The sequence below is a fragment of the Zootermopsis nevadensis genome, unplaced genomic scaffold (assembly GCF_977971745.1).
Source record: "Zootermopsis nevadensis isolate Lab colony 2312 unplaced genomic scaffold, Znev_1.0 Znev_ptg000024l, whole genome shotgun sequence".
Classification (NCBI taxonomy): Eukaryota; Metazoa; Arthropoda; class Insecta; order Blattodea; family Termopsidae; genus Zootermopsis; species Zootermopsis nevadensis.
The window spans coordinates 12,861,767-12,888,959 of record NW_028259156.1 but is presented as its reverse complement, the minus strand read 5'-3'; the positions used below and the strand labels follow the sequence as shown (position 1 = coordinate 12,888,959).

At 37.1% G+C, this 27,193-nt stretch overlaps 2 protein-coding genes across 4 annotated transcripts in view; both read right to left on the bottom strand.

Moving 5' to 3' along the window:
• Positions 1 to 344: 344 nt before the first annotated feature.
• LOC110835464 (Arginine and glutamate rich 1) lies at positions 345 to 11,680 on the bottom strand. 2 transcript variants are annotated; one of them, XM_022075697.2, is made up of 6 exons: positions 11,396 to 11,680; positions 10,127 to 10,270; positions 8,578 to 8,803; positions 7,564 to 7,694; positions 5,860 to 5,943; positions 345 to 4,743 (listed from the first exon to the last, which is right to left on the bottom strand). In XM_022075697.2, the coding sequence occupies exons 1-6, from the start codon at positions 11,533 to 11,535 to the stop codon at positions 4,680 to 4,682; spliced, it is 789 nt and encodes a 262-aa protein (XP_021931389.1). In that variant the 5' UTR covers positions 11,536 to 11,680; the 3' UTR covers positions 345 to 4,679. The 2 variants fall into 2 exon arrangements, with proteins under 2 accessions (XP_021931389.1, XP_021931390.1); XM_022075698.2 differs by lacking the exon at positions 7,564 to 7,694.
• Positions 11,681 to 21,007: 9,327 nt separating this feature from the next.
• LOC110835465 (uncharacterized) overlaps positions 21,008 to 27,193 on the bottom strand; it is a 71,999-nt gene continuing 65,813 nt past the window's right edge. For both annotated transcript variants that reach the window (XM_022075700.2, XM_022075699.2), the window contains exon 4: positions 21,008 to 27,122. In XM_022075700.2, the coding sequence (XP_021931392.2) occupies positions 23,214 to 27,122 (3,909 nt within the window). In that variant the 3' untranslated portion in view covers positions 21,008 to 23,213. The remainder of the gene's footprint in view (positions 27,123 to 27,193) is intronic.

Sequence of the window (27,193 nt, the reverse complement as noted above, 5' to 3'; positions counted from 1 at the left end):
TACTGTTTATGATGTGAAATAGTCATAATTATTTTCATAAAATGACTATAGCTCCCATTCCAACTCATTTATGGATCATAATACTAGTATGAGAACACTGGATCAAAATAATTGAAGGTTTCCAATATGAAATTATTTTTACTTTAAATTGCATTACCAAGAGTACAATGTACTTAAACAAACGTAAGATTTGAGGTTTACACAGCGGTGAGTATGAAGATTTCTGTTCAGAATACAGCCATTCTCTTACTAGCTGCTGTGAGATAACTGGTAATTTATTTGCAAATATTCACTGTCCAATAAATGCGTAACAAAAATACTTTTCTGAATCATACAACGATCAATAAACTCCTAACGCACAAGACATTTTATTTAACAGACAAAGAGATACATTAAATGAAAACATAAAATGGATTCAACGTCAACTCATGAGAGACATACGAAGCCTTTACACACTTTCCGTGCTACTTGTGGTCTTAAATAACAGAAATATATTTAATTTCAGAAAAAAAAAAGGTATTTATACGTATCCAACAGCTGATATGCGATAAATTCTTCTAAATGTGACTTTGGTACAAAATTTACCTCCTGCTTTTCAAAATATGTAATTTAAATATTAAACAGCCACCTTTCATCAACGTAAGATCCCTTTAATCCATACAAGTCAGAATTTCACATCAAAGCTGATACCAATGGCAGCGCCCCAATTTCTTAATTACACTCGTTGTAGGTCCATACGTAAGTACAATTCCCAAGTAAAGCATATATATCTATAAGCAGCAGTTGCAAGAATTCTGACATCTTAATTTTCTTTAGTCCCATTTTCCTCATAAACAAAATACAGTAAACTCTTGTTTCAACAGGCTACAAAAGTTCTCTGAATATTTCTTTTCAAACAACAAAATATTTGTATAATGAACACGTTGAGGCTGAAAATTGTTATGTCGTCACATTATTTCTCGGTACACAGAATAGTAAGAGTAAAGCAATCAACACGTGTAGTTTATATAAGAATCCAAATAAAGGATAAACCAGTCGAATATGGAGCCGAAGAAGCCGTTCAAAAGCTCAGATATTGTAGCTGTAATACAGGCAAAAAGGATAGAATGGCTTGGACATATACTCTGAATGAGTGATGATAGAGGATGTAAGATGATCATCAATAGGAAACCTCCTGGCAACTTAAAGAAAGGAAGACTGAAACTCCGGTGGATAGAAGACGTGGAGTCCGATCTTAAACAGATGGGCGTAAGAGGCCGGAGAAGAAAAGCACAGAATAGTGAAGACTGGGCATTGATCGCAAGAGAAGCCAAGGCTACACTGAGAGGGCCATGGTGCTAAGAAGACGAAGATGTGGAAATAACAACTTATTTTCTCACAATAAAAATTCTTACCAGAGCAGAAAATAAAATGTATTTCATGTAATTACTAGCGGTTTTTATATTATCAAACCTATAAGAAACCCGTATTCTATAGCAACACCGAGGAAAACAATCAGAAAAGTGAACAAAGCTCTTAATTAAAACAAGAGTTTACTAAGTGTGTAATAAACAAAGTGACTAAACATGGCCATTAAATTTTGGAGCATCTGATGCTATAATTTTTTCAAGAATACTGAAATGTTGGGAATAAAACTTCAATAACCAATTCACCTCTATTTTTTATCATTTTAGTACAAAGAAATAATTAAAAATAATTACGGCCTGTAAAATAATTACCACGAAAAAATACAAAAGGAAACATACACGCACACATACAATGTAAATGAAAACAAACTCTCATTTCTGTTGTAACAATTTTTACTCTCTCAATCATCAAACCTGCAAGTGCTTTTACTTCATAATTCTATCGAAAACTGTGTCACATGACACGTGGCATAATAGCGGTGGTTCTCGATGCTACCAGCTACACCCACTACTGCTATTATTTAAGTAACACTTACCGGAAATGATGAAAACAGGACGATTTACTATAAACACTATGAAAATATATTAGAATAACCACATCATACTCAGTACAACTTTGACCTTTCTCCCATGTTCAAAAATATATTGAACTTTCCTTACAATGGAAACTTACATTACTTATTTACGGAGAAAAAATACTGATTTATTTCCAGGTCATCTCGTCATTATTCAACAGGAATTAACAGAGCAGTTGTTTACCTCTTACAGAGAAAATAATAAAATGGACATGCTGTAAAAATTCAAGTTGTTGAAATTCCATGGAGAATCAGCCGCAGTGAATTTGTAAACTTCCACTTCTGTTCCGAGTTAAGCATCACATTATTATGTACCATACCAAAAATTATATGTACCACAAACTGCAAATCCAGAACCATAGGTTTAAATCTTAAATCTGATTAAATGCAAAAACAAAGTACTTTCATTTGCTGTTAACACTTTCAGAAAAGGCATAAGAACATCCAAATGCATTTTCTATGCATACGAATTATATAAAGCTGGCGGTAGCGTAGCTACTGGTAGGGCCTCCCTAGCCAGATTGGTCGAGGGGGAGAGGTCAGACTAAAACAGGTACCCTGTTCCTCCAGGTTGGGGGTTAGTTGCAAGGCTAACAACCTTGCACCGTAAAAAGGAAGATGTTTCGAAACCTCGATCAAAGCCTCAGACAGACGGACCCAACAGAAGAGGAGAACTGAGGAGGCCATGGACAGAATATGGACCGGAGAGCAATAGAAGAAGGAGATTATAAATTGTTTTTTTTTTTTTTTTTTTGGGGGGGGCCTTGTATGCCAACATTTGCAGATAAATAATGTAAAAACTTCAGACTACCCCAGCCACACCAATGAAGCAAGATAACTGTGATACACCTATACCATGTTCCACAAATATGAGCACAGTAATTTCTTAAAGGGACACTTTTTGGACTGTTTGTTACAAACTGTTCTCATGATTAGTGAACAATTACTAATGAATAATAATTTAAAACACTTGAAATTCAATTTCAATCACTGCCATTAAAATTAAACCTACTTAAAACCAATTCGAGTATTAAAATCTGTTGTAATGTTCCTAAAACACAAACTGAACATATTTTCAAGTCTTTGAATTTTGGTGTTATTAACAAAGCAATTACATTTCCAACTTAACAAGTGCATACCTAACTTACTTCTTCATAAACTAAACTACTCGCACCTTTCTTCTGAGAGTGTAAGGTCACAGATAAGGCCCTTACCTGAAGACTAAAATTATGATGATGAACACTTGGTCAGTGCTATCACTACCTAATGGGGCAATGACAGATTTGAATGCTGATTAGAAAGGCAATACCGAAGAACTCGAAGAAAACTCGCTTCAAATCACGCTTCCATTAATTTCAATTAATCCTAATTTTCTGTATCGCAATTATAGATGCAAATTACTCGTAAACTACGTATGTGGCACACATACCTGCAAGGAGTTTTATAATATCCATCTGCAAACATTTTTTTATAAATTATATTGTGCACATGTATCCTTATTAAGAAAGTAACAAGTCTTCTACCACGTGGCGGTAAGCGAAAAACATGACATTACAGCTGAAGCAGTATGCATTATTACCAGCCCCTCTGATGCTTGATATTTCTTCGCTGTTTTCAGTATAATCATAACTACGAACGGAACAAAAGAAAAACAATTTTTAGATAATTGTAATACATAAGATCTTGACAGTGGCTGGTGGTTCGTTGTGCTGACCACACGTCACCCTATGTCTGGTTGGATGATCATTCACCTATGCTTAGGCATGTGAACGTGAGGCCAGCAGTCAAGCTAGTCGGCTTTGGCTCTCAGGAGTTGTTACGCCATGGATTTAATTTTTTAAGATCTTGACAGTAACTTTGATTTTACAAAACAACATAGACTGAAGTTAAAACACTATGATTCTGAACAAGCAACTAACACAACTCACTATATCTATTTGTGGTAAATTATTCTTAAAAGTAAACCAATGCGTATTACAGTGATCAACCCTTAAAATAACGTACTTTGTATACACTTGACAGGCGTCACTGAATCAGTGAAATTCTATTCCACAGGTACAATGAATACAGCAGACTTTGAATCATAAGGCTGACAAATTTTCAAAATTTGAGCACTGAATCAGATCTGGCCTAATCTATTTTCTAAATATCGGGTGCTCATATGGAAGAGATCCACTAAAACAGAACAACTTATTAAAAACATATTCATGTATCATTCTTACATATCATGCCATACACTCGGATGAGACCAACGCAGAAACCAAAAGCACAGCAATGTGGACCAGAAATGACACTTGGTACTTGACATAATTCCCGTTGCTTTTGGATATAAATATCAGATAAATGTTATGTCTGGTTCAAATGCTTTCCCACAATCACTTGGAACAGATATTAACACAATCGCATTCCAAGTGTTCACAGTGTGCTATGCCACAGGTATATTTTACTGACAATAATTGCTTCCACTCTTTTTTTCATATCAACTAATTAAATCAATATTATTATACAAGTTCAGTAGTCATATTTGCAATGCATATAGGATTATTCTTGCCCCATATAATTATAAGAACACAAGTCTCAACTCACTGTGCCTATGTTCATGTTACAGGTTTCAGTGAAAAGGATAGTTTGGGCCGAGAGTTATTCTTTCCAAGAATCTTTTTCTGTTCTTCCTTAACTCGTTTCTCCTGCTCTTTTCTCAGCCTCTGCCTCTCTTCTTCCATTTTTCTCTGCTCTTCAACCATAGCCAATCTTTCTTCCGCCTTAACAAAATGAAAGTTGTATGTACCCTGTTTATATTATATTCAAATAATGTGCTGAAACATATTCATTAAATATATGTTAGAGGACAGAATTTACTCGTGACACAGGAAGATAATACATAAAATTATGTGAAGTCTGTCAATATAGCATAATGTATCCTCAGGTTTCAGATGGAATAGAACAGTGGTCCCCAACGTGGTGCCCGCCAAGGCTTTTTTTGGGTGCCCGCGTTGTTATGGAAAGAGGTTATACTGAATAATGAAGGCCGTTCAACCATGATCATTATAAAATCAAAGCTCAGATCTTGACTTACTGACGCCCATCTTGACGATTGTTTGTGAGAAGCAACATCATCCTACACTCCCAAATTTGAAAAACTGGCCGATGAAATGCAGCGCCAAACATCACACTAACTTCCCACTTGAGTAATAATAACTGTACTTATAGAAGTACGTATTTTTGATTGCGTGGTTTCTTGTGTCATTAAACGTCGTGTTGTTTTGCGTATTATTTGGTGTCCATATCTTATTTGTCCAGAGAAAAGAAAATTTGGCTTTAATTGGTTGGTGCCCACCACGATCTCATAAACTCTCAAATGTGCCCATATTCACAAAAAGGTTGGGGACCACTGGAACAGAAGGCCTTAAGACATGGAGAGTAGCTGCAAATGTACTGAATAAGCAGTTACAGACAGCTGATACAAAGTGGTCCTCCAGACTGAGAGTTGGTCAGGGGCAAACAACTATACATCATAAAAGACCAGCATCTTACATAATTTTAAACCGGCTCTTGTGAACATAATGAAACTCTGGGTTCCATAAGAGGCAGGGAATTGCTCAACTTCCTGAACATACAATCAGCTTCTTAAGGACTCTGCTCTATGCAGCTGTCGTTGGCAATGAATTACAAATCTGCATATGATGTGTCACAGATTATTTATTTATTTATAGACACTGGAAAACCCCTTACAAACTGTAGATATCAAATTAGGAGGAAAGAACCAAATTTAAGGGTTCTAAATGCGAGATAGCAGGGTTTGAACTGCAGTCTGCAAACATACAAAAAGCAAACAAACTGGTAACTAGAATTTCAGACTAAGTCCGTAATATAATTACCAGTTTCTTCTGGGCTTCTTCAATTTTTCTGTTGTTTTCTGCCATGATCTGCTCAAGTTCTTCTCGTTTCTTTCTTTCTTCTTCCTACAAAAATAAGTGACCATGTTAATAATAGACAATGACATGATCTAATTCATGCACAATCAATTGGTTCCAGCTTAAGTTGTGATAAAACACGTGTTGGTATGACACATTTACCAAAGTCTGGGGAAAAAAGTCAAAACAATAATATTTCCTTGAAGGTTCATTTACACTGATTATGTTAATAAAAATAAACAATAATACTAGCGTTGAATCTGAAATAGAATCTGACATTTTACGGCTCCAAGATTAGCAATTTGCATAATGAGACGATATACAGTGTAAATGCTACTTCAGCACTGTCTGTTGAGCTAACATTCCTTTCTGCGGTGACCTAGCGCAAGCACTCAGGCCACAAGCATACAAAGTCTTCTTTCCTCCATTCAGGAACAAAATGAGAAACTGAGGCACAATGGTGTCATTAAAGCAAATCTTGGAAACAGGCTCAGTAAGAATGATACTAAAAGTGTACCTTCCAATATGTCTGGATGGAACATACGTACTTGCGTCATCACCAAAGTATATCAATCTTTCCATTTGTTTTTTAACTATGCATGTGCACAGACTGGAAACAGTGCAAAGTTAAAAGTAAAGTAAAGTAAAGCTGTCCCACTATACGCCATGCACACGCTTGGGAGGAGTGGAGGTATAGCTCCTACTCTTTCTTGACCTCAGCACTAGATGGGGGTGAGTGGTCAGCGTCACGCCCCGGCTGCGCTTTACCCCCGGGAAAGTACCCTGGTACCCACTAGATAGGAGGCTGGGTGGGCCCCAGAGCCCGTCTGGACGCATAGGAAAAATCCTCTGCCCCAGTCGGGGATCGAACCCCAGTCGCCCAGTCACAGTGCAAAGTTACCTACAGCCAAAACAACAGGCCTACTAAATAAAATAAAACTGGGCCATACAACCGGACGGCGTTCTTAAAACCCTGAATGATAATAGTTAAAATAAAATTATAAACTATGCAGAAAACTTGTGGTTTTAAGCAGCTCTCACTGTGTGTCAGGTGGCAAATAAAGGTACAGTTACCACCTTTATCATACAGTTCAAACATATCACTAGTGAAAGAGGAAGTCTATTCCATCCAGCATGTGCTAAGACTTTTGTAATTTTCAACAGCAGTGGCTACTCGAGAGTACCAACAACTGAAATAATATCTGTAAAAAGTACTTTAATGTACTATTCAACACAAAAATTATTTTTAAATTTTAATTTCACACCTGAAATTCTGATAAGCACTTTGACAAAGTAATGCCCATAATTTTTATACACTTGGAAGGAACACTCGTGTTGCAAATACTGTCGTCGATACAAGCTATTTAAGATGGTGAAACAACCGCACAAAGTAACTACACGTACATACACGTTGCCAGGCTGCCACTTCCTCTGCTGTCTACAAATGTACACTATACAGGGGAACAAACCCCCTACAATTTGTAGTGCATACCAATCCGATTAAAAACTGAAGTGTCACATTCTGGCACTTACTTACCAATTGACGTCAACACTGTATAAAACATGTGCACTAGATGAGAGATCTAAGTGGCAACCCTGCAAATAATTCTTGGTAAAAAAACAAAGATAAAATCTGACATTGAAAGTATAAAAAATGGTAGATAATACCTTGTAGCGGCGGAGCCAAGACCTCTTCCTCCGCAAACTGTAAACTCAGCCTCAAATGCATTCTTTAGTACTAACGATGCAGTCTTCTTTCTACAGATGATGAACCTTACTTTGAAACTGACATTCAGTCTCTGGACCCCCAAAAAAATGATTGTTAGCTGCCCCAGTTACATTAAACATGTTTTGACAAAGGCTATGGGAGAAGTATTTGCTAGGTATCTTTGCAATTTGTTCCAGGAGATTCTAACAGATGAGAAAAAAAATGGGGGGGGGGAATGAAGTTCACAAAGGATATTTGGATTCTTTTATCAAAATAAATTTGAAATAAAAATGTTTGAAAATAAGTGAAGGAGATGTACAGGACAATGGTACATAAATATGATAAAAGTTTGGCTTGTATTATTTTTCCAAGAACCAGAACAATTATCACTATCGTGATCTGATAAAATACACATTTCTAATAATACACACATTACTAAGACTATATGAAATGTCACTTCTTCCGCAAGGTGTTTTTCGACAAATACGTCCATTACATAAATTCATCTGATAATCTAATTTTGCCACCAACATTGCCATGCTCTATGATTATCACTGTTGAAAGAAAGTAATACAAATGTAAACAATTTGAGACAAAATTGCTACAACAACAACCAAAACTTTAAATCATATTTCATATATTACAGTAAGTCCATACAACACATATAATGAAGCGATTGCGACGTACAAATCTTATGAACACATTCAAACAGAAATGTGCAGAATGTTCAGTTCATATTGTCTTATTTCTTCATGTTCAAGTTAAAGGAGAGCACACAGTCTTTTAAGTTTGTTGATGGATATTTCTTAACCAGTTTCATGGGAATACTTCATGAAAACAACAAAGGAATGGCAAACATTAATTTCAGAACATTCAATTTTGTACATCTTCCCATGAAACTGACTTCAGCCCGCCCCACGTTGCTCCACCCACCCACACTGCTCCACCCCTACAGAATTAACCTTCTGTCTTACCTCTCGCTTCTTCTCCTCTTCCAATTGCTGCTCTCTTCGCCTCTCCATTTCTTCCATCATTTGCTTCTCCATAATTTTTTTGGCCTCTTCAACCCTTCTAAGAACTTCAGCTTCAATCTCTTCTTTTCGCTTTTCTAGTTCCTCTTCTACTCTCTTTTTTACCAACTCTTCTATTCTTTTTGCTGTTTCTTCTTCCACCATCTTCTGCTCCAACTCTCTTTGCCTTCTACAAATAAAACAATTATAATTATTTAGCCAATCAGACATATTACATATTTAAAAAAAGAGAGGCCCGAATACGCCAACAAGTGATTCAACTCCTTGACTTACTGGGTGAATCGGACGATGAAAAACAAGAGAACTGAAAAGAAAATACAAGAAGGAATCAGGGTGAGCAAAAATTTAGCACACAGATGACTGTACTATTGATGAAGTAAACATGATTCATTCAGATATTCTTGTAGTACTTACACTAGCTGTGAGCAGCATATATAAAAATCTAAGTTCCAGGAAATATAGAATGAGCAGTAATCAGGAAAAGAAAAGACAGGAAAAACACTCTAACTGAAATCTTATCTAAATCAATCAGCAATAATGTGCCCTAAATATGATATAAAAAAAACTAAATGACAGTACATTGCAAGATCTGTAAATGTTACCAATGCCAACTAAATTCTGCATCAATTTCAAATACAAAAACACATTGAATTATGTACATATAAAATAAGCCTCTATTCTATGATGAGGCTGGCTGGGTAATGCAAGCCTCAACAGTTTCACTAGTTCACTGCAAGGAAAGAGTTCATTTTCAAAATATGTGTTTACAAACATCAAGTTCTGCAAAGGAACAAATTTCAAAATTTCATTAGTTTGTTTATTTTTTTTCTTGATAATAACAATCCAATAATTAACATTTTGTGATGACTTTAATTTCAAAAACCTTCTAAACACATTTTTCTTGTGAATCAATCTGTGTTCACACATTCACTGCTAAAGAGAGATTTTCTATTTTTAAAATATGCTTTAATACCACCAGTGGGGGAGAAAAAAAGTTGACAGTGGAACCACGGTTCCGGAGAATCTGACGTAAATACGTCTCTGTAATGTAAGAATTCTTATATAAGATAAGTAATTGTGACATTCTAAAACATTTTTACCAGCACACAAATTATCTAGTCTACGAGGCATTTCTACAAGTGATTCACAGCTCAGCTCTTTCCGCAACAACGAAAGCGGATTGGTGAAGGCAGTAATGTAACACAACAATTCCGAGTAAACAGGTGATGCAACAATTAGTTTCTTAGGTAACATAGCAATGCACACAAGCTGACCATTGTTGTCGGTCCATATTTACACATTGTTGATATGGATCTTACACAACTTCATTACGCTTTTTGCCGAATGACCCTTCCATATAGACATATTTACATCAAAAAAATTAGAACACCATTCTTCATAACTTGGGATTCAAGTTTCAATATTTAACAATGGTCTGTTTGGAAATGCCTGGCAGTAAATGTGTTAAGAAGTTCTAAAAATTCTGTCATACCTCTGTCTTTCCATTTCTGCCAGTCTTTCTACTTCATCCATTTTTCTGTCATGATAAGTCCTCTTTCTGGTATGTCCTGCTGCTCTGGTAGCTTCATCAGATACATATGAACTACTACTGGATGATTCGGAATGTGATCGTTTCCTGAACAAAGTAAATTACCATACATTTTATGCACTGTACTTGATATCAGGAAAAATTTTAGAATTGGGTTTGGGCTGCTCTGAAGTGGAAACTGCTTTTTTTTATCACCAGGTCTGTAATGGCTGTGGAGGCAGTAAAATGCCATTTATTTTCTAAGTTTTTTCATTCATATTTGAGAATGAAACAAGCACAGTTGATTTCTCAATTTCTGCTTCCTGCAGATTGTCTTCATTAAACACAGATGATGGTTGGTATTTTAAAGTTAAAGATTCTCCTTCTATAGAATTAGAAATCATGATCATGATCTACATACTATCAAGATCAACATGCAAATGATTGTGTCTTTATTATCTTTATAGTTTGTGCTTGTGGAATTTTCCAGTCTCACACACACACACACACACACACACAGACTTTGCAGGAGACTCTGACACTATGGAAGAATAAATCAAACTTACAGTCACCTCTGCATAAGAATGTAAAAGCTAGTGGTCCAACTGACAATAATGCATGTTGAAAAAAATGTTACATGGTAACAATTTAATTTCAGTCAAAACATGTTGAGAAATCAACTGTGCTTCTCTCATTCTCAAATGTGAATAAAGGAAGAAAGAAAATAAATGCAAAGACTTAAAACTTAAGAGTAAATAAGTGATCAAAGATTTGGCCTTGTTAAGAAATGATTCTTCTGATGGAAGTTACAGTATAGAAGGTGGAAAATAAGACTGTGCATTACAGAGAAACAGTGGAGTATCTACATCTAATATTTTGGCCAAGAAGTCATAGAAGGGTCCACTGCATACTGTAAAACAGCAGACGAACCGGCAGGTAACAATATACAGGTCCTCTTGTCTCTCTCTCTCTCAAAACCAGAGAAAGCATATTTATTACACGTGCAAGTTAACAGAATTATAACATCTGATATGAACTATATAATCACAAAATATACAGAATAATTTAAAATAGCCAAAAGTTTAATACATTCGAACTGTTTTAAGTGAACTACGGTCAGATTAGCATAATGGAAACATCCACGGCGATTCGGCATTACGTAATAATAGCATAAACCAAGAAATACGTATTTCAATGCTATACCCGACAAATGAGCGAAAAATTGAAACTCACCTTGATTTGGCATTACGTTCTCTTGATTTCTCTCTGTGCTTACTGTGACTACTTCTATCACGAGATTTTGAACGTTTGCGTGTATGTTTACTTTTATGCCGTCTTTTAGGCGACTTACTTCTTGTCCTGGATCTACCCATATTATTGTGAATATAACACAAATTACAGCAAAAGTATATCACAGCAAAATTAACTCACTACTGAAACATAAATACCACAGCAACTCCTCAAACTTCCACAGCCATCACCGGCCATCACGGATTACCTACCTACATCGTTATTGGTCAAGATAATTAATGGCTACCAGGATTGTGATTGGTCCAGACGAGATAAGGCATTGTAACTTGCGACGTCTTCTGTGAAACCGGGAACTATTTGCATGCAGTTGAAGTAATTATACAGCATCGCTCAAAGATGTCGCTGATAATGTTAAAAGAACTCACTACACGTGTTTTTCAAATTGTGGGTAGTGACCATCAGTATATTGTGGGGCGCAGTTCACGTAATGCAAAACAAGTTATTGAGTCATATCTGAAATGCTACATTTCGAATTCTGAAGCAAGATGTTTTCAATATACTTTTTATGGTTCTGTTTGAAATACAACCGCAGTAAAGTGTGAAAATGTATCGTCTTCATTCAAGAAAGAATTTCTCCCTGTGCCTGAACATCACGACCATGAAAACGTATTGTGGAATGGACGTAAAACTCCACGCTTTCTTAAACCCATTTCTGTGTCTTCGGGTAATACGCTGTAAAGTTTTCAATTGGCCTCTGTTTCCCCAGAATAGAATGTAGTTTTTTTTTCGAGGAAACTCTGTAACAAGTTAGTAATTTACATATACGAATTGAAGATTTCACGGCGACTGAACTCAACAAAATCTTCTTGGGCAACAGGTCGGAAAAACATATGCTACAATCGCCTTCATATCGTCACTGGTAATTTTACTGATTCTAGTGTTCTTGAAACTTATTTACTTACTATTCTTCTTAAATAATATTAATAGATGAACAACTTTAGAACCAAAGTGTTCTCATTCAATGCTTTCTGGCGTGAACAATTTACTTTTGTACATCAATTCTTAAGTATTATAATTTTGTCATGGATTGAAATACATTTTACTACTTTATAGTCTTACACGGTGGAAACAAAAACTTTATGCCCACTCCGGGATTGCTGCGTACTGACAGCGTGCTAAAATAAACCGTAGTTACATATCGGGATCTGTAACCACAGAGTCATTGGATCACGTGCTTATCGTTTTTGACCGCTTGAGCACTGACGTCACACGTTGGAATTCGGCCCAAGGAATGGCTCTTCGTTCGCGTGTTCCTACATTGTATTATTCTGTATACATAGAGATTTTGCAGTGGGCCCATACTCCTCCAAGGTGTCTTAGAGATTCAAAGTTTTAGAATACATTCTGGATCGGAGCGGGTAGTACTACGTAGCAGCTGAAAAATAAGAACAAACAGGGGAAATGGTTTCTATAGAGGTAGAAGCCTTGCCTCAGAATGTTTTCATCTCTTCTTATTTGAATAAAGGAAACAACCACTCGTACTTTCATATGGTCTGAAATTTAACAGATCTCTTTATTGTAAAACGTTTATGTAATAGTTTGATCAAATCTTATATTCCTTGTAGACCTGTCGAATGTCCTTTGTAGTTGAATCCATCTGCCGTAACCCGTCCTTGGTTACCACACCATTTGGTCGGATATTCCCACAGCGTAGCGATATGTATAGGTGTACCGCTCAACATCCCACCCTCTTTTGTGGCCTACTTATATGGAGTGTATTGACCAGTCCCAGGAAGTTCGTACACAGAACAGAATGAGTTTTCCCTCCAAACTGACGATCATTACTACCAAATTTTTATTTGAATACTCATACGAAAACTTCTGTTGAATAATATCCATTCCTAACCACCTAATGTGATTTCGTAGAAAGTGGATTTTATGTACAAATTATTATAGACGTAGAAGTTATCCCTTTCCAATTGAATAAGCCTCTTAAAATCAATTAAAACAGATTTTTATTACTCATAAGACAATACAGAAGGGTGCTTATTCGTTTCTTAATTCGGATTTATTTAGTACTACAACAGCTTCAAGTCTGCTGTCAATTGTAAGATATCGCAAAGGAGATTTACACAGCCAAGTTTCAAGTACTACTACAGAATAGTCCAGCGATACCCATATTACAAAGTATACCAACTAAAAAGGCAACAGACAAGTCTAGTTCTATGTAATGCAACAAATGTGGACTGTACTTAAATTTACGTTCCTTGTGTGTGTGTGTGTGTTTACAGTAGGAGACGAATAAACCTATTATGGCATAGCAGGCTTTGTGTAAGAAAATTTTTGGATTTGGCGGATTTTATACTCTGTCCTTAATTATGAACCAATTTCAGTATGTGCTTCGGATAAGTACGTTCAGTTACCATGAACCAGTTTTTAATGCAAACCCAAGATAACAGAGTAAGACTTTTGTTGAAAGTAATGGTATCTTATTTTCTGGCCAGGAACTGACTACACGCAGCAAAATTGTTCTTGAGCAGCTAGTAGTCGCTAACCAAGTAAAGAAATTATTCACCTTTAGTGGAAACTAAAGGTTTATTATCCTGTTCAAATAGTCCGCCAATAGTACCTATCCCGAGCCATATTTATTTAAGATTAGTTTTAATATTATCCTCTCATCTACACTTACACTGTCCCTTTTCTCTTCATGTATCGTTTTGAATCAAATTGCTATTTTATCCGCTCTTAATTATAATTTAGATATTTTGACACTGAAGGTATTATATGATAATCCTCGTCAAAGAATGTGCATTATGTACACTAAAGAATGGCATAGGCGTACGATATTGCAGTGAGCAGGAAAATTCCAAAGCACAGAGGTCTGTTGAGTAGTGTCGGTGAAATTGTGTTCAAGTCCCGAGAGACTACTTTCTGCTGATGACATACAGACTCATGCAAGGCGGTTGGATTACTGAAATATCTGCTACGTTTGAATGTCCTTGTGCTAAGGATCTTTTGGAGAGCCCCTAATTTGCAAAATTAGCAACCCAAGCATCACTTTAGTCTGTATACAGAATGCCTAGCACAGGGATGAACAAAATACTTCCAGGCATTATTCATAATTGGTACATTTTGTAAATTTACACGATCTGATAACATGATAATTGAAAGTGAGTCTACATGAATAATATAAAAGGGAAATCATGAATTTGACGGAAATGGGAAGAAATATTAATAGTGTTTATATTTATTTGTTTATTTATAGTTTATTTAACGACGCTTTCAGTAACTCAGACTACACAGCATCAAATTAGAGGACGATAGTGAATTAGAAAGAATGTGGAAAAAGTGGTCGTAGCCTAATTTAAAGTACTATCCCGGCATTTGCCTGGGGGGACTGAGGAAAACCACGAAAACTCCCAGTCAGGATAGCCGATCATGGAACAGAGGTGGAATGATACTGACAGAAGAAATTCTTAACAACTCGGGGTAAACCCTATCCCATTGTCACTTTATCAACCACAAATCCCTCGTAGATTGTCCTGCGTTTAAACCAGGGTTTCCGCAGAAAGAAGCCTTCGGCTAATCGCCTGAGGTATGGCAAGGTCATGGGGGAGCAATTTTGGTCTAAACAAAGCAACATCAACGGGAAATGTATTGCGGGAATGAGAAGAACTACGACAAATGTCACGTCAGTACAGTCGATATGCAAATCGATTCAGGCAAGTCTCATTATTCACAGTAGTTTGCTTCCCGCAAATCGCCTTGCTTAATAAAAGGAATAAAACGGGAAACGGAAAACATTGCCCATTTTGACGTTAAACTGGCGCCATAATTATTTTATGGAAAGCTTATCATATTCCATGATAAGCCTGTAAAAGGTTCGGTCCAGGTTATAAGCTTTAAAATTTGGTCGCGGATAAGATATTTATGCTCATCAAGAAATAAACCGCGGATATGCGAAAACGCGTATAAAAAATAACCTGTACAGAAGCAAACCCACTTGAGCTAACCTTCCCGGAGGAAGAAACATGTTAATTGGTTACGTTACAAGCATACACTAATACGTAATTATATTTTTATAAACTTGTAATAAGCTTCAACGCTGATACACACAGCAGAAATAAAACTTTTGTTCTTCAGTGTTATCTGTAAGGATGCATGATTTTGCTCTATTACTCAGTACCGAAAGGGTTCGTTAATTGTAGGATTTGAGGTTTTCACAGCGGTGAGTATGAAGATTTCTGTCTTCTGGGTTGTTGCGCTGTGTAGTATGGTCGATGTTTACCAACGTTTCAGAGGTCATACTGCCTCCGTCATCAGGGCGATTCTTAGTATGAAGATTTCTGTCTGCTGGGTTGTTGCGCTGTGTAGTCTGGTCAATGTTTACCAACGTTTTAGAGGTCATACTGCCTCCGTCATCAGGGCGATTCTTAGTATGAAGATTTCTGTCTTCTGGGTTGTTGCGCTGTGTAGTCTGGTCGATGTTAACCAACGTTTCAGAGGTCATACTGCCTCCGTCATCAGGGCGATGAGTATGAAGATTTCTGTCTTCTGGGTTGTTGCGCTGTGTAGTCTGGTCGATGTTAACCAACGTTCCAGAGGTCATACTGCCTCCGTCATCAGGGCGATGAGTATGAAGATTTCTGTCTTCTGGGTTGTTGCACTGTGTAGTCTGGTAGATGTTTACCAACGTTTCAGAGGTCATACTGCCTCCGTCATCAGGGCGATGAGTATGAAGATTTCTGTCTTCTGGGTTGTTGCACTGTGTAGTCTGGTAGATGTTAACCAACGTTTCAGAGGTCATACTGCCTCCGTCATCAGGGCGATGAGTATGAAGATTTCTGTCTTCTGGGTTGTTGCACTGTGTAGTCTGGTAGATGTTAACCAACGTTTCAGAGGTCATACTGCCTCCGTCATCAGGGCGATGAGTATGAAGATTTCTGTCTTCTGGGTTGTTGCGCTGTGTAGTCTGGCCGCTGTTGATGAATATTCATCGCCCTGATGACGGAGGCAGTATGACCTCTGAAACGTTGGTTAACATCGACCAGACTACACAGTGCAACAACCCAGTAGACGGAAATCTTCGGTTCGTTAATTGTTAAGCACAGCTGTAGACTAAGGACGCTCTAGTGACATGACAAACAATAAACTTCTGAACTCAAGTTCTTTCAGACACTATATCTCAATTGGGAACACCTAGTTACTTAAACCAAAAGCAGTGAAACGTTAGATAATTTTCCTTTGTGTAGAGAGTGGAAGTTGCGTGATTCTGCTTTCATGTCGTGAAAGTAACAACTATGAAGGAGTTGACAGAGACGGGAGACACATTAAGAACAGAAAAGAGGAAGGGTTATCTTGTCTGCTACTTTACTAAGTAAACATTCACTGTTATTTGCGCCAATATTTTTTCTTTCGAAACAGCGCGGTAGAAAGGAATATTTATAATTTCCCCCCCGCAAACTTTCCAGCTGTACAGACCCTCTGTGTCAGATTCAGTGTGCGAGGATCGATACTCATACTGTAAAAGGTTCGATCTTCTGAGTCGTAAAACCGTTTTCTTTTACCCGATGCACGTTAAGTCCACAATATTCAGTGAAATTGGAGAGATTCTTGTTCATATCTATCGAATGCTTTCATATCATAAGAGAAGGTGGGTGAAGAAGTGGAGAGAGAGAGGACGGAAGATGCTGGAGGTACAGAAATATTCTGCAGGCGGAAAGCAACTGGAGATGAGTGCATATGTGGAGAAGAGGAAAGATAAAGATGAGCGACGAATGTAGCAAAAAAGGGAAAGTGAGACAGAGATAAATACATTTCTGACGTTATGATGAGAGAGGGTAGCTGTAGTATTTCCTACTCTGTGCAAGATTAACTAAAGGATATATTCCACTTCTCGCTTCTTTAGAAATACAGAGCTGGAAGCTTGGAACAATGAAAGGGAATGAGGAGTGATGTAAAAGGGACCTCAACAGTTGACGGTAATGATATATATAGTTATAAATTTAACACTTATTTCAATGCAGTAGTTTAAAAAGTGAGAAAATTTTGAGGAAATATATTCACGTGCATCCTTTCCAAAACTTTTGAATATGGAGTTGTGTACGGATTTTCGCTTTGTAGATTGGTTCGACACCTGCAAATAAAACAAAATAATATTTTTGCGTAGAATGGAAGCCAATAGAATTCCTCAAAAAAATGTATAAATACAAACCTAAAGGCAAACGAGACAAAGGCAGCCCACAAAAACGTTGGAATTACCAATTTTAACTGCAGAGTACTGTATCCTATTTACTCCAACAGAAAATTCCTTGGAGACGGAACAGTCTATAATAGGCTAAACCATGGAGATGATGATGAATATTTTTGTGTCATGAACAGAATACGAACAACGGTTTGTTAAGGGTACGTTCAAAAGCCAAGGGAGAATTTCTGCGTTTCATCTTCGGGGCTGAAGATGACCTTGAAAATGGAGTCAGTAATACTTTTCAGAATTTATATATTCATAACAGTATCAAATAAACGAACAATATTCAGATGCAATGTAAAATGTAGTCCTAAGTGAAATTTATGTGGCAGTTCCCTTTTGTCGTTATGAATATCCTAGCAAAAACACGATAGACAGACAAATATGAACGGGTCCATGTGGTGTTCCCCGCTAACGTTTGGGCGTGAAGAACATATATTTTATATCAAGTTTATTTCGTGGATTAAAAATGGCTAGATAGAAGGTCTGTAGGCTAAACAAGCATGTGTAAGAGAGTTTTTGAAACATTACATCTTTTATTCAAAAATTAGTAAGATAGTTTTCATAATTGTTGATAATGGATAATATTTGTTTTATTATTTAGTCTGTATTCAATATAAATGAATAAAACAAAATGAGAAGATTTTTATTACCCGCTAATGGTTTATTTTAACGATTCAACTGTTTAGCAAGGAGTATAACGATTAGAAAATGTAACTGGCCTTCGACATACTCTACAAAATTTCATGTTTTGCAGACAAACAAAAGAAACAGAGAAACACAGAGAACAAAGCACAACCAAACCTGAAGAGCAGAGTCGAGGAAGTTTAGCGAGCTTTGATCTTCTGGACTCCGAGCCCTCCTTTAATTGAGCTTCAAGTGAGGGACTTTTCGTCTTTGGGTGCTGTAACAATGGACGAGAAACCTAACTTTGCACGATACTTCAATCACGTGCTTCTGTGCCTCAAAAGACGACTATAAATTTCGCTTTCTCAGTTGTGAATCTAATTTGGCAACTGGCGTAAGGAAGATTTAATAAAATCATCCAGTGAATAAATACATTAAATACGCTCCATAAACAACTCTGATCAATTATTTCAAGTAGACTTCCCATGTGCATACACTTCTACAGAGTAGCAGTTATAATCACACATGTACAAATTTTGGCCTGGCTCTTTTTATGAAGTCACTGTTACTTGACCTCTGCATCAATGTGAATTGATCATGCGGCCCAAAGTCTGCTCGTTATGATTCCTAATGGACCGTGTTAACACGACTGCATGGAAATTTAAGACATGATAACTAGGAAAGCAAGAATAGTTTCCTGCTAAAGGTCGTAGCCGGGTTACATCATGACTGGAGAGAAGATTGAAAATTAATTATTTTCAGCAATATGAAAACAAGGGCAAATACATATTTTATTATTCATCTTCAAGTTATAGATATCTACCATAAATTTTTTTACATTTTAAGATTCAAAGCAAATATCAGACGTAAATTAAATCTGATGCTCTGTAACGAAATTGTATTATTACAATGACAAACGTCCTGTGCACTATCCATCTTCATAATTTTAATTAAAAACATAGTTTAAGGGAATGTAATCTGTCTCCGTCATCAGGTAAAAATTATTCTGTTGGGCCCAACAGAGTAGGTTTTGCCTGAGAATAAAGACAGATTGCAGTCTCTGGGACGTCATTTTTAATTAAAATTAGAACGATGGATAATGTCCGAGAAGTGTGTAATTATTATCAGATTCAATCACCGGTTTTTTTGAGAAAATGCATTTTTAGGTTTTGCTGTCATTCTCGTATGAGGTACTGATGACGTATTATGACTTTATAGCTAGAAAGTTTTCAGAGCACTAGAAAAAGCGCTGTAGTGCTAATCAGCAGCTTCCCGGAAAATCCTTCGTTCCAGAACCACTTCGGCACTCACCACTCTTTTCGTCATTTCCCTTCGTCCCTGTACCAGTTCTTTGCCCCATTTATTTCTCAATCACTGCGGAACATTGATTTTTATCCATTGCCACTCTTCGCCTCATTAACTCGCATAAGTAACTTCTACTTCCTTTTCTTTGCAAAGGAGCCACTTTAATCTTCACAAAGTGCAGCCTATATCATGGGAATGAACACTCATCAAACACTTTATTCAATTACCCGCCTCATGTTTTGTTTGCTTTCAGCTACTCTGTGTCTCTGGCATGTATTTCTGAAATGAAATATACGAATTCAAAATGTGCTCTCTGTATGTCATTTTATTCAGGGCTTAAAGCAGTTGATTATACTATTTCGTTTGAACTTGAACGAATTGATTTTCGAGTCCGTTTGTTGGGAGAATTCACTCTAAAATGTTTTGCCTAGTCCATGAGAGAAAACTAGTGCCCTTTTATGGAGGTATAACAGTGATATTTCATGTTGAAATCATAAATACCAGAAAGCGTATTTTGGGTCTGTCCCTAGTATACCAGTTTATTTGTATAACACACACAGAAACCTTCATATTGTCCCATTTTTCTTTTCTCACACCCAAATGTCTGCCGAAGTAAAAACTTATCTTTGTTATTTCCTTTTTCTCCTCTGTGTTTATTGATTGAATTCTACGTGTCCTTTCAAGCTCTTATCGATTTATTTTTATTTCCTATTCTCCCTCCACCCCCAACCCCGGTTTAATGTAAACCGAGGTACACACGGAAATTCAACAGGCCGGTCTTACCTTATAAATTACCGATATGTATTGTGGCATATGTGGAAGTTAACATGCGATGCCTTGCCCCCTTCGGCACCCGTGCCACAGTGTGGAACTATGAACATCACTAAGCCGATCAAGGAACCGGTAGCTATTAGACTACGCTTGTGGGTAGAGTCGTTTCATTGTTATGTTATTAATGATCACCATTTGACTAGGTTAGGGTATACAAGATGGAATGAGATGACAATATCATCACATATGATTATTATTAGGCAAGGATTTAAAAGCAGGCGGCCCTGGCTAGTGTGGAACCACTGTACGGACATGCACCACGAGAGACTGATTGAAACATCGAAAATCCTCTTGTAGATGTCGGTAATGTAACTGAGATTCAGACTGATCGAGGTGACAATATTATAGCTAATTTTGAGGTAGGCCTGTTTTAATATATATATATATATATATATATATATATATACACATACAGAAAGAAAGAACTAAAGAATAAAAAAATTCATTTTCTTACGTTGATTAGTCGGTTATGAGTCATTTATCTAAAAAAATAATATTGAACACCAAAATGCGGAACTAGAACTATTTAAACTGAAACCTGGGATAGTTACAGAAACAACCACCAGGGAAAAATAAAATAGCGGTAATTTAAAAAGGGCACAACACATGACCATATTTTTTAATTGTATATCACTTTGCATTTAATTTGTTCTTAAAGAATTAAAATATTTTAAGTGGTTCTGAATTATGTATTATCGTTTCATAATTTTAATATATTAATTTTTAGTACTGTGTGTACAGCGAAATGGTCGTCCAGACTTTGAACACTAATGATTAATTTATTATGAAGGAAATACTATGGTAAGTATCAATAAGGCATGCGTGCTCCAACATATTGTCTTTATAAAAAACCCAAAACAGCTTCATTTTGAAAATCACATTTTTATATATAAGAATGAGTATTTAAGCTTCGCTTGGTTCCTGCTCATATCCAGGAATTTTTATCTGCCTCCAGCACATGGCGTTGCGGTCAAAATAAACAAAAGTTTTGAACGTTACAAATAAAAGACCAGCCGACTACTATTCCCATACCATCAACCATTAAGTATAACGTTTGTTCGGGGTCATTTGTTCTCTTGATTCATTAATAACCCCGAACGAAATCAGTTTATTCCTTTATATCAGCATTCAGTTGACCATATGTGCACATATGAAACAGATATTTCACTGGTAAAATGTTTTGAAGAAACCTACGCCGAACCGTTACGATATCTGTAATATAATTACATTTAAATTACGGAATAAAACTGACTGAAGACAAGTAAACTCTTTCAACCTAAAAATTATTCTATAATATAAAATATATTCCTTCCAGATTTGATCACATCATAATGACCATTTAGCAATCAAATCCTTGAAACTATTTATAGAATTTTATTCTAAACATAACACATATGCTAAAAGTATTTATTATGTGACATGTAGATTTAAAACTTTAAAATTAAAATCAGACAACCATGATTGTACAGCATTACATGTCACAAACATCATACACAACGTACAAACACAGCTATAAAACAAATAGGAAGTATATAGCAAACATGTACATAAGGCTTTAAATGGACGCTCTAACAGACAAATGTGCATGCATCCCGTAATCACAGTGGGAGCATTTCGGAACAATTAAACGTCACTTTAAATAAAAATTGCTTCGCTCCCCCATTTCAGCTACGTCATTTCATATTACGCACTCCCCACGATGCGTTTGCCTATTACCTTTCTGTTTCAGTGAAACACGTGTTTACGGTGGACGTAAATGGGTTTGAAACCGCCTGACTCTTTCCGTTAGTCTCTCTTCTACAGAATGGCTTCAACTCCCAGAAGGTCTTCCCTTAAAAGTAAAAAGAGGGAACACAAAATTTGTAACTATGTTCGTTTTTAAATTATATGTTTATGTGGTTCACAGTCTCCACGCATTTGTGTACTTTCGGATATAATTTCCCGGTTAGTATAATTTAAATCTTTGTAGTATGTTCAATTTAAACTTGTATCAACCGTTTTTCTCTCTCTTCCATTCCTCCCACATTTATCTCTCTCTTTTACACACTTTATTAATTGCACTTCAAACAACTTTCTGTCCAACATTTTTTACGAAAAAATTTCTAAATATTGTCAGTGTATTTACAAATGGATAAACATTACATAGGTATTATGCTTATTCCACACATTCCCTTGTGTTACTTTTACTACATAGCTAAAGAATGGCTGTTGTAAAATATTACATATCAATTATTCGATGACATCACGAATATTTCTAGTAGTGTTTCTTACCCAGCACCGCTAAGGACAGAATGACATGGATGTGGCTTCGGTTATTTTATAGCTTATCTTTTGTAAGCTAAATTTAATTAAATCATTCCTTCGAAATGTGTATATGTACATTATTGTTTGTACACATATTTACAAAAATAATTAACAAATCATATAAACAATAGGCCTATGCAGTATAATCGTAACACATATTTTTCTACAATATTTTTTGTGATAATTTCCTTTGCCTAAGAAAATTAAGAATTTCACGCTGCATTTGAATTATACGAGATAATTTAATTTCTCTAAACTACAGTTGTATGCTGTGTTCAGTAGAAGAATAAACAAAAGTAGAGAGCTCATAAGATATACTCACGTCTTTGATGCAACCAGTCATGTTTGGTCGAGAATGTCATAAACGACAGAATTTTAAAAACAGATCACTTGGTTAGTTTCGATACATGTCAGTGTATAACTTACTTAAAATGTACGGTGACCTTATAACAATTAAATCATTAATTAATAAGTGTACAAATGCATTCAGTCTTTCTTCGGAGGTCCATATGCCGATGGAGGTACATCGTAAATTTGCACAGATGGCACTAAAGGAGGTTTAAAACCATATTCAACACAAAGAGTCCGGAAATGATCAAGATTCTTGGTCTGTTGGAGTTCTCGTCCTCTTCCGCTGACCTTCAGCGGAGGTGGCGTGAGGTACACAGGTTGTGGAACGGGCGAAGGGTGAAAATGTTGAGGCTTTATAGACACTGGGACACCGTATCTTCCTCCATTGTACTGCAAAGTTTTTAAGATGACAGGTAACGGTGTGCTACTGGGGAAGTTTTGAACTTGATAGTGGTACAATGATAAGTCGTTCTTGTAAGGTTTATCATTACGAAAGAAGACCGGATGTAGTTCTTTATAAGGGACAGGAACGATGTGGGGATAAGGGACCAAATGGGGTACAGGTACTTCTATGGGGTGAGGAACAGCATAAGGGACAGGGACTGGATGTGGGTACGGCACTGGTCTTTCAACAGGCACAAGTTTTGTGACCTCAACAGGGACTGCATGAGGAACAGGGATTGGTTTCTCAACCACTTTAGTGTGGTGTACTGGAACAGGCTTCACAACTGTTATCAGCCTAGTATTATCTGTCGACTTTGATTTTTCCACTTTCAACACTGCCTGAGGACGATTCAGAGGGACGACGGCAGGAGGAGGCAGTGCAGGGTACTCCACAGGCAAAGACAAAATCTTTTCCTCTTTTAATGTATTTACTGGAACTTGTGTTCTCACGCTGCCTTCATTATAATCAACATGTAGCTGCTTCAAGTCCTTGCTTATTTGGTTGCTAAATCTCACTTTTTCCTGCATTTCTTCTTCTAATAACTGATGATTATACTCTTGGTCAGGTTTTCTATTATACGAGGGCTGGCCCAGATTTATTGTTTGACTGCTAACTTCCAACGCTTGTGTACTTGTTGGTGTGGTCTGTTGGGTAAGCTCTGGTAAGATATTTGTGTGTTGATTATAACTGGACTGCACTCCTACAGTATTTACAGCTTGTTGAATCGGTTGGTTAAGTTTTGTGGGTACCAGAAATTCTATTTGCTGGTTAAACTCGATGGGTAGTTGGTAACCTATCTGTTGACCTAATGGTTGGTATAGTACTTGTTGGTTAATTTCTGTAGGTGACTGGTATTGTGTTTGCTGTCTTATTTCCAAAGGTTGCTGGTATGTTATTTCTTGACTAATTTGTTCAGGAGCCTGATATTGTTTAACATCAATCTCCGGTTGTACTGGCCGTTGACTGTATCCGGATTCCGCTTGTGTCACTCCAGGCAATTGCTGGCCGAAAATATGGCGTCCCCCGCCAGCTAATTGCTTATTATTAACGCCATTTTGGAGACGAGACTGTGAAACGTCTTCCAACTGTATTTTTAATCGTTGATCGTGCTGGTACTTTCCTCTCACCTTCTCAAATTCTGTTACTTGCTGTTGGTACTCCGGTATTGTTTGCAGTAGTCCATTCGCTTGTTTATGAGCGTATTCTTCTTCTTGTTGCTTCTCTTTGCCTTTTTCAGATGACTGTTGATATGGCGCTTGTAGCTCCACTCCGCTATGAAACTGTTGCTTGGGATTGTAACTGAAATGAGTGGGCTTTTGAACATCGAAGTTTGGCAAGTTGTATCCGTATAACAATTGTTCAGTGGATCCAATTAGACGAGGAAGGCTATACCCTATTTGGGGATATGCCTGTAACCCAGTCAGTGGCTGACCATAAACATACTCAATAGGATTTCCTGAAAATATCTGTTGCTGGTCACTGATTTGGTCAACTTGTTTTCTACTTTCTGTTACTTGTTGTGCGTTTGCTGTTGGCACTGCTGATGCAGGGACCCCAACATTTTCCTTGTTTTCTCCATCAGGTTTAAGAAGAAGTTTATTAAAGTCAAGTAAAACTGCTTTTTCAACTTCAACGACAGTGTTTGTTTGTGGAATATCATCTATATCTTCTTTTACTTTGGGTGGCTGTGGCGTTGCCTCAGGCGTGGAAGGAACGTCAGAGACTGCTGTTAACTGTTGGTGAGGTTTTAAGCCTGATGACACCCCGGCTTGTATCGGAGCTAATACATTAATTGAAGATGTCAGGGTCGTTGAAATGGGCTGTGAATTTAAGTTGAGTAAAATTGCAGGACTGGAAATATGTCCAGACAAAGACAACTCAGAATTGGAATTAGATTCTACTGGAGGTCGAGAAGTTGCTGAGAAAATACCGCTGCCAGAGATATGGCCAGAGTTACCATTACTAGTTGCAGTAATTGAACTTGAAACCTGAGAACTTCCACCAGAATCAGATACAGAAAATGAAGACGATTTCGGTGAATGCGATATGTAAACTGAAGTTGGGTTCGAGGGTTGGCTTTCAATAACCCGCTGTGAATCGCCGTTGTCGGTTGTCGTAGTATACTCCTTTTGGGGATATTCTTCGGATCTGTTTGATGCGTAAGATGAAAACTCCTGTGACTGTAACAATGATACGGGTGTCGGGGTTGAGTACACCCCAGTAATTACATCGCCGTTTGTTCCACTTCTTGTAGAGCTCGATATGTGTGAATAAGATGATGCTGGTGGGTACAAAACAACCAAAGGGGATACATTTTGCTGTGCATTTGAACTGCCATGTGAATACGACAAGAACACTGGTACTGGAGTTGTATGAACAAGTGGTTCGGCATGAGCCGTGTGTCTTCCATCGGCAAAGGAAGCTGATTCTGATGAACTGCCTTCAAGCCCAGAAGAAGAAACAGAGGCAGTTGTCTGCTTAATGTGTGACAGCAAGACGGGTTTTGGAGTTGAATATACTTGAGAAACGATGTGACCAGCAAGTCTGTCATTGTTAACTGACCCTAAAGATTGGGAAATACTTTCAGATCCCGACGAATATGAGAGTGATCCGTCCTGAGAATGTAATAAGGTGTTTGATGGCGTTGAATATTCGTCGATGGCTTTAAGCTTTTTGGAAACAATGGAACCTGACTGTGCTTCACCTGAACCTGGGAGTGAAATTGATGAAGTTGATTCTGGGAAATGAGATGCATGTATCGTTGCAGCAGTTGTCGACGGTAATATAACAATGGGCCTTACAGATTGAATTGTTTCTTTGTCTCGTTCCTTTGGATATATTTCAGCAACAATAATTGGTCGTAATACAGAATGACGTTGTGGTGCCGGAGGTGATGTGTCTTTAAAAATATATTCTTTTTCCTTGTATATGTCATTTTGATCTTGATCTACGCTGGAGACTGTTTGAATAAAGGCCGAACCCACGTTCGGAATTTTGTCACCAAATTGTAGGGCAATATTCTTATTGTTCAAGTGGGATGTTACTTTAAAATTGTTGCCATTTTCGTCCCGAGATGAATTTACACTTTCAGTATTAACTGTTTTAGATGATAATGGTAAAAACACAGTTGACAATGATCCAGAAACTTTATTGCCGGATGAATCACCTCCAATTTCAATTAACTGGTAACTATAAGAACCGACTCCTTTAGTGCTGATCTGTTGAAATTCTTGTCCAGGTTCGTAATTAGAAGTCTCTTCAGACGTCAGAAAGGAACTAGGAGACCCTGAACTTGTTAAGCGTTGTGATGGCGAATAAAGGGGAGTAACGACCTCATATTCCCCATTTTCTGATCCTCCGTTTGAATCAACGATGTTGTTTATATCAGATACGTCAACTTGGTGTTCGGAGGGTTGTGACGCGTGCTGATAAGATGATGATTTACTTCCGGGTTTTACAACTCTATTGGAAGACAGATCCACAGAACCGGGTATAATCTTCTGACTGTTTCCCGTGTCTGAGTCCCCACTGCCCACACCATTCGATAGTTTTAACACTGAATTTTTCACCGTTGACGCTGTCGGTCTAGTCGCTGATATCTGAAAAATACAATGTGGCAATGAAACATTTGATTCCATAAATGACGAATCAGAATTCGTGCAATTAATTT

Excerpts from the sequence above, each read along its gene's own strand:
- LOC110835464 (XM_022075697.2), bottom strand. The coding sequence starts at position 11,535 with ATGGGTAGATCCAGGACAAGAAGTAAGTCGCCTAAAAGACGGCATAAA. Across the intron at positions 7,695-8,577 it reads AAGAGGAGAAGAAGCGAGAG|AGACTGAATGTCAGTTTCAA; the intron begins GTAAGACAGAAG and ends TTGGGGGTCCAG. Across the intron at positions 4,744-5,859 it reads AAGAAGCCCAGAAGAAACTG|GCGGAAGAAAGATTGGCTAT; the intron begins GTAATTATATTA and ends CATTTTGTTAAG.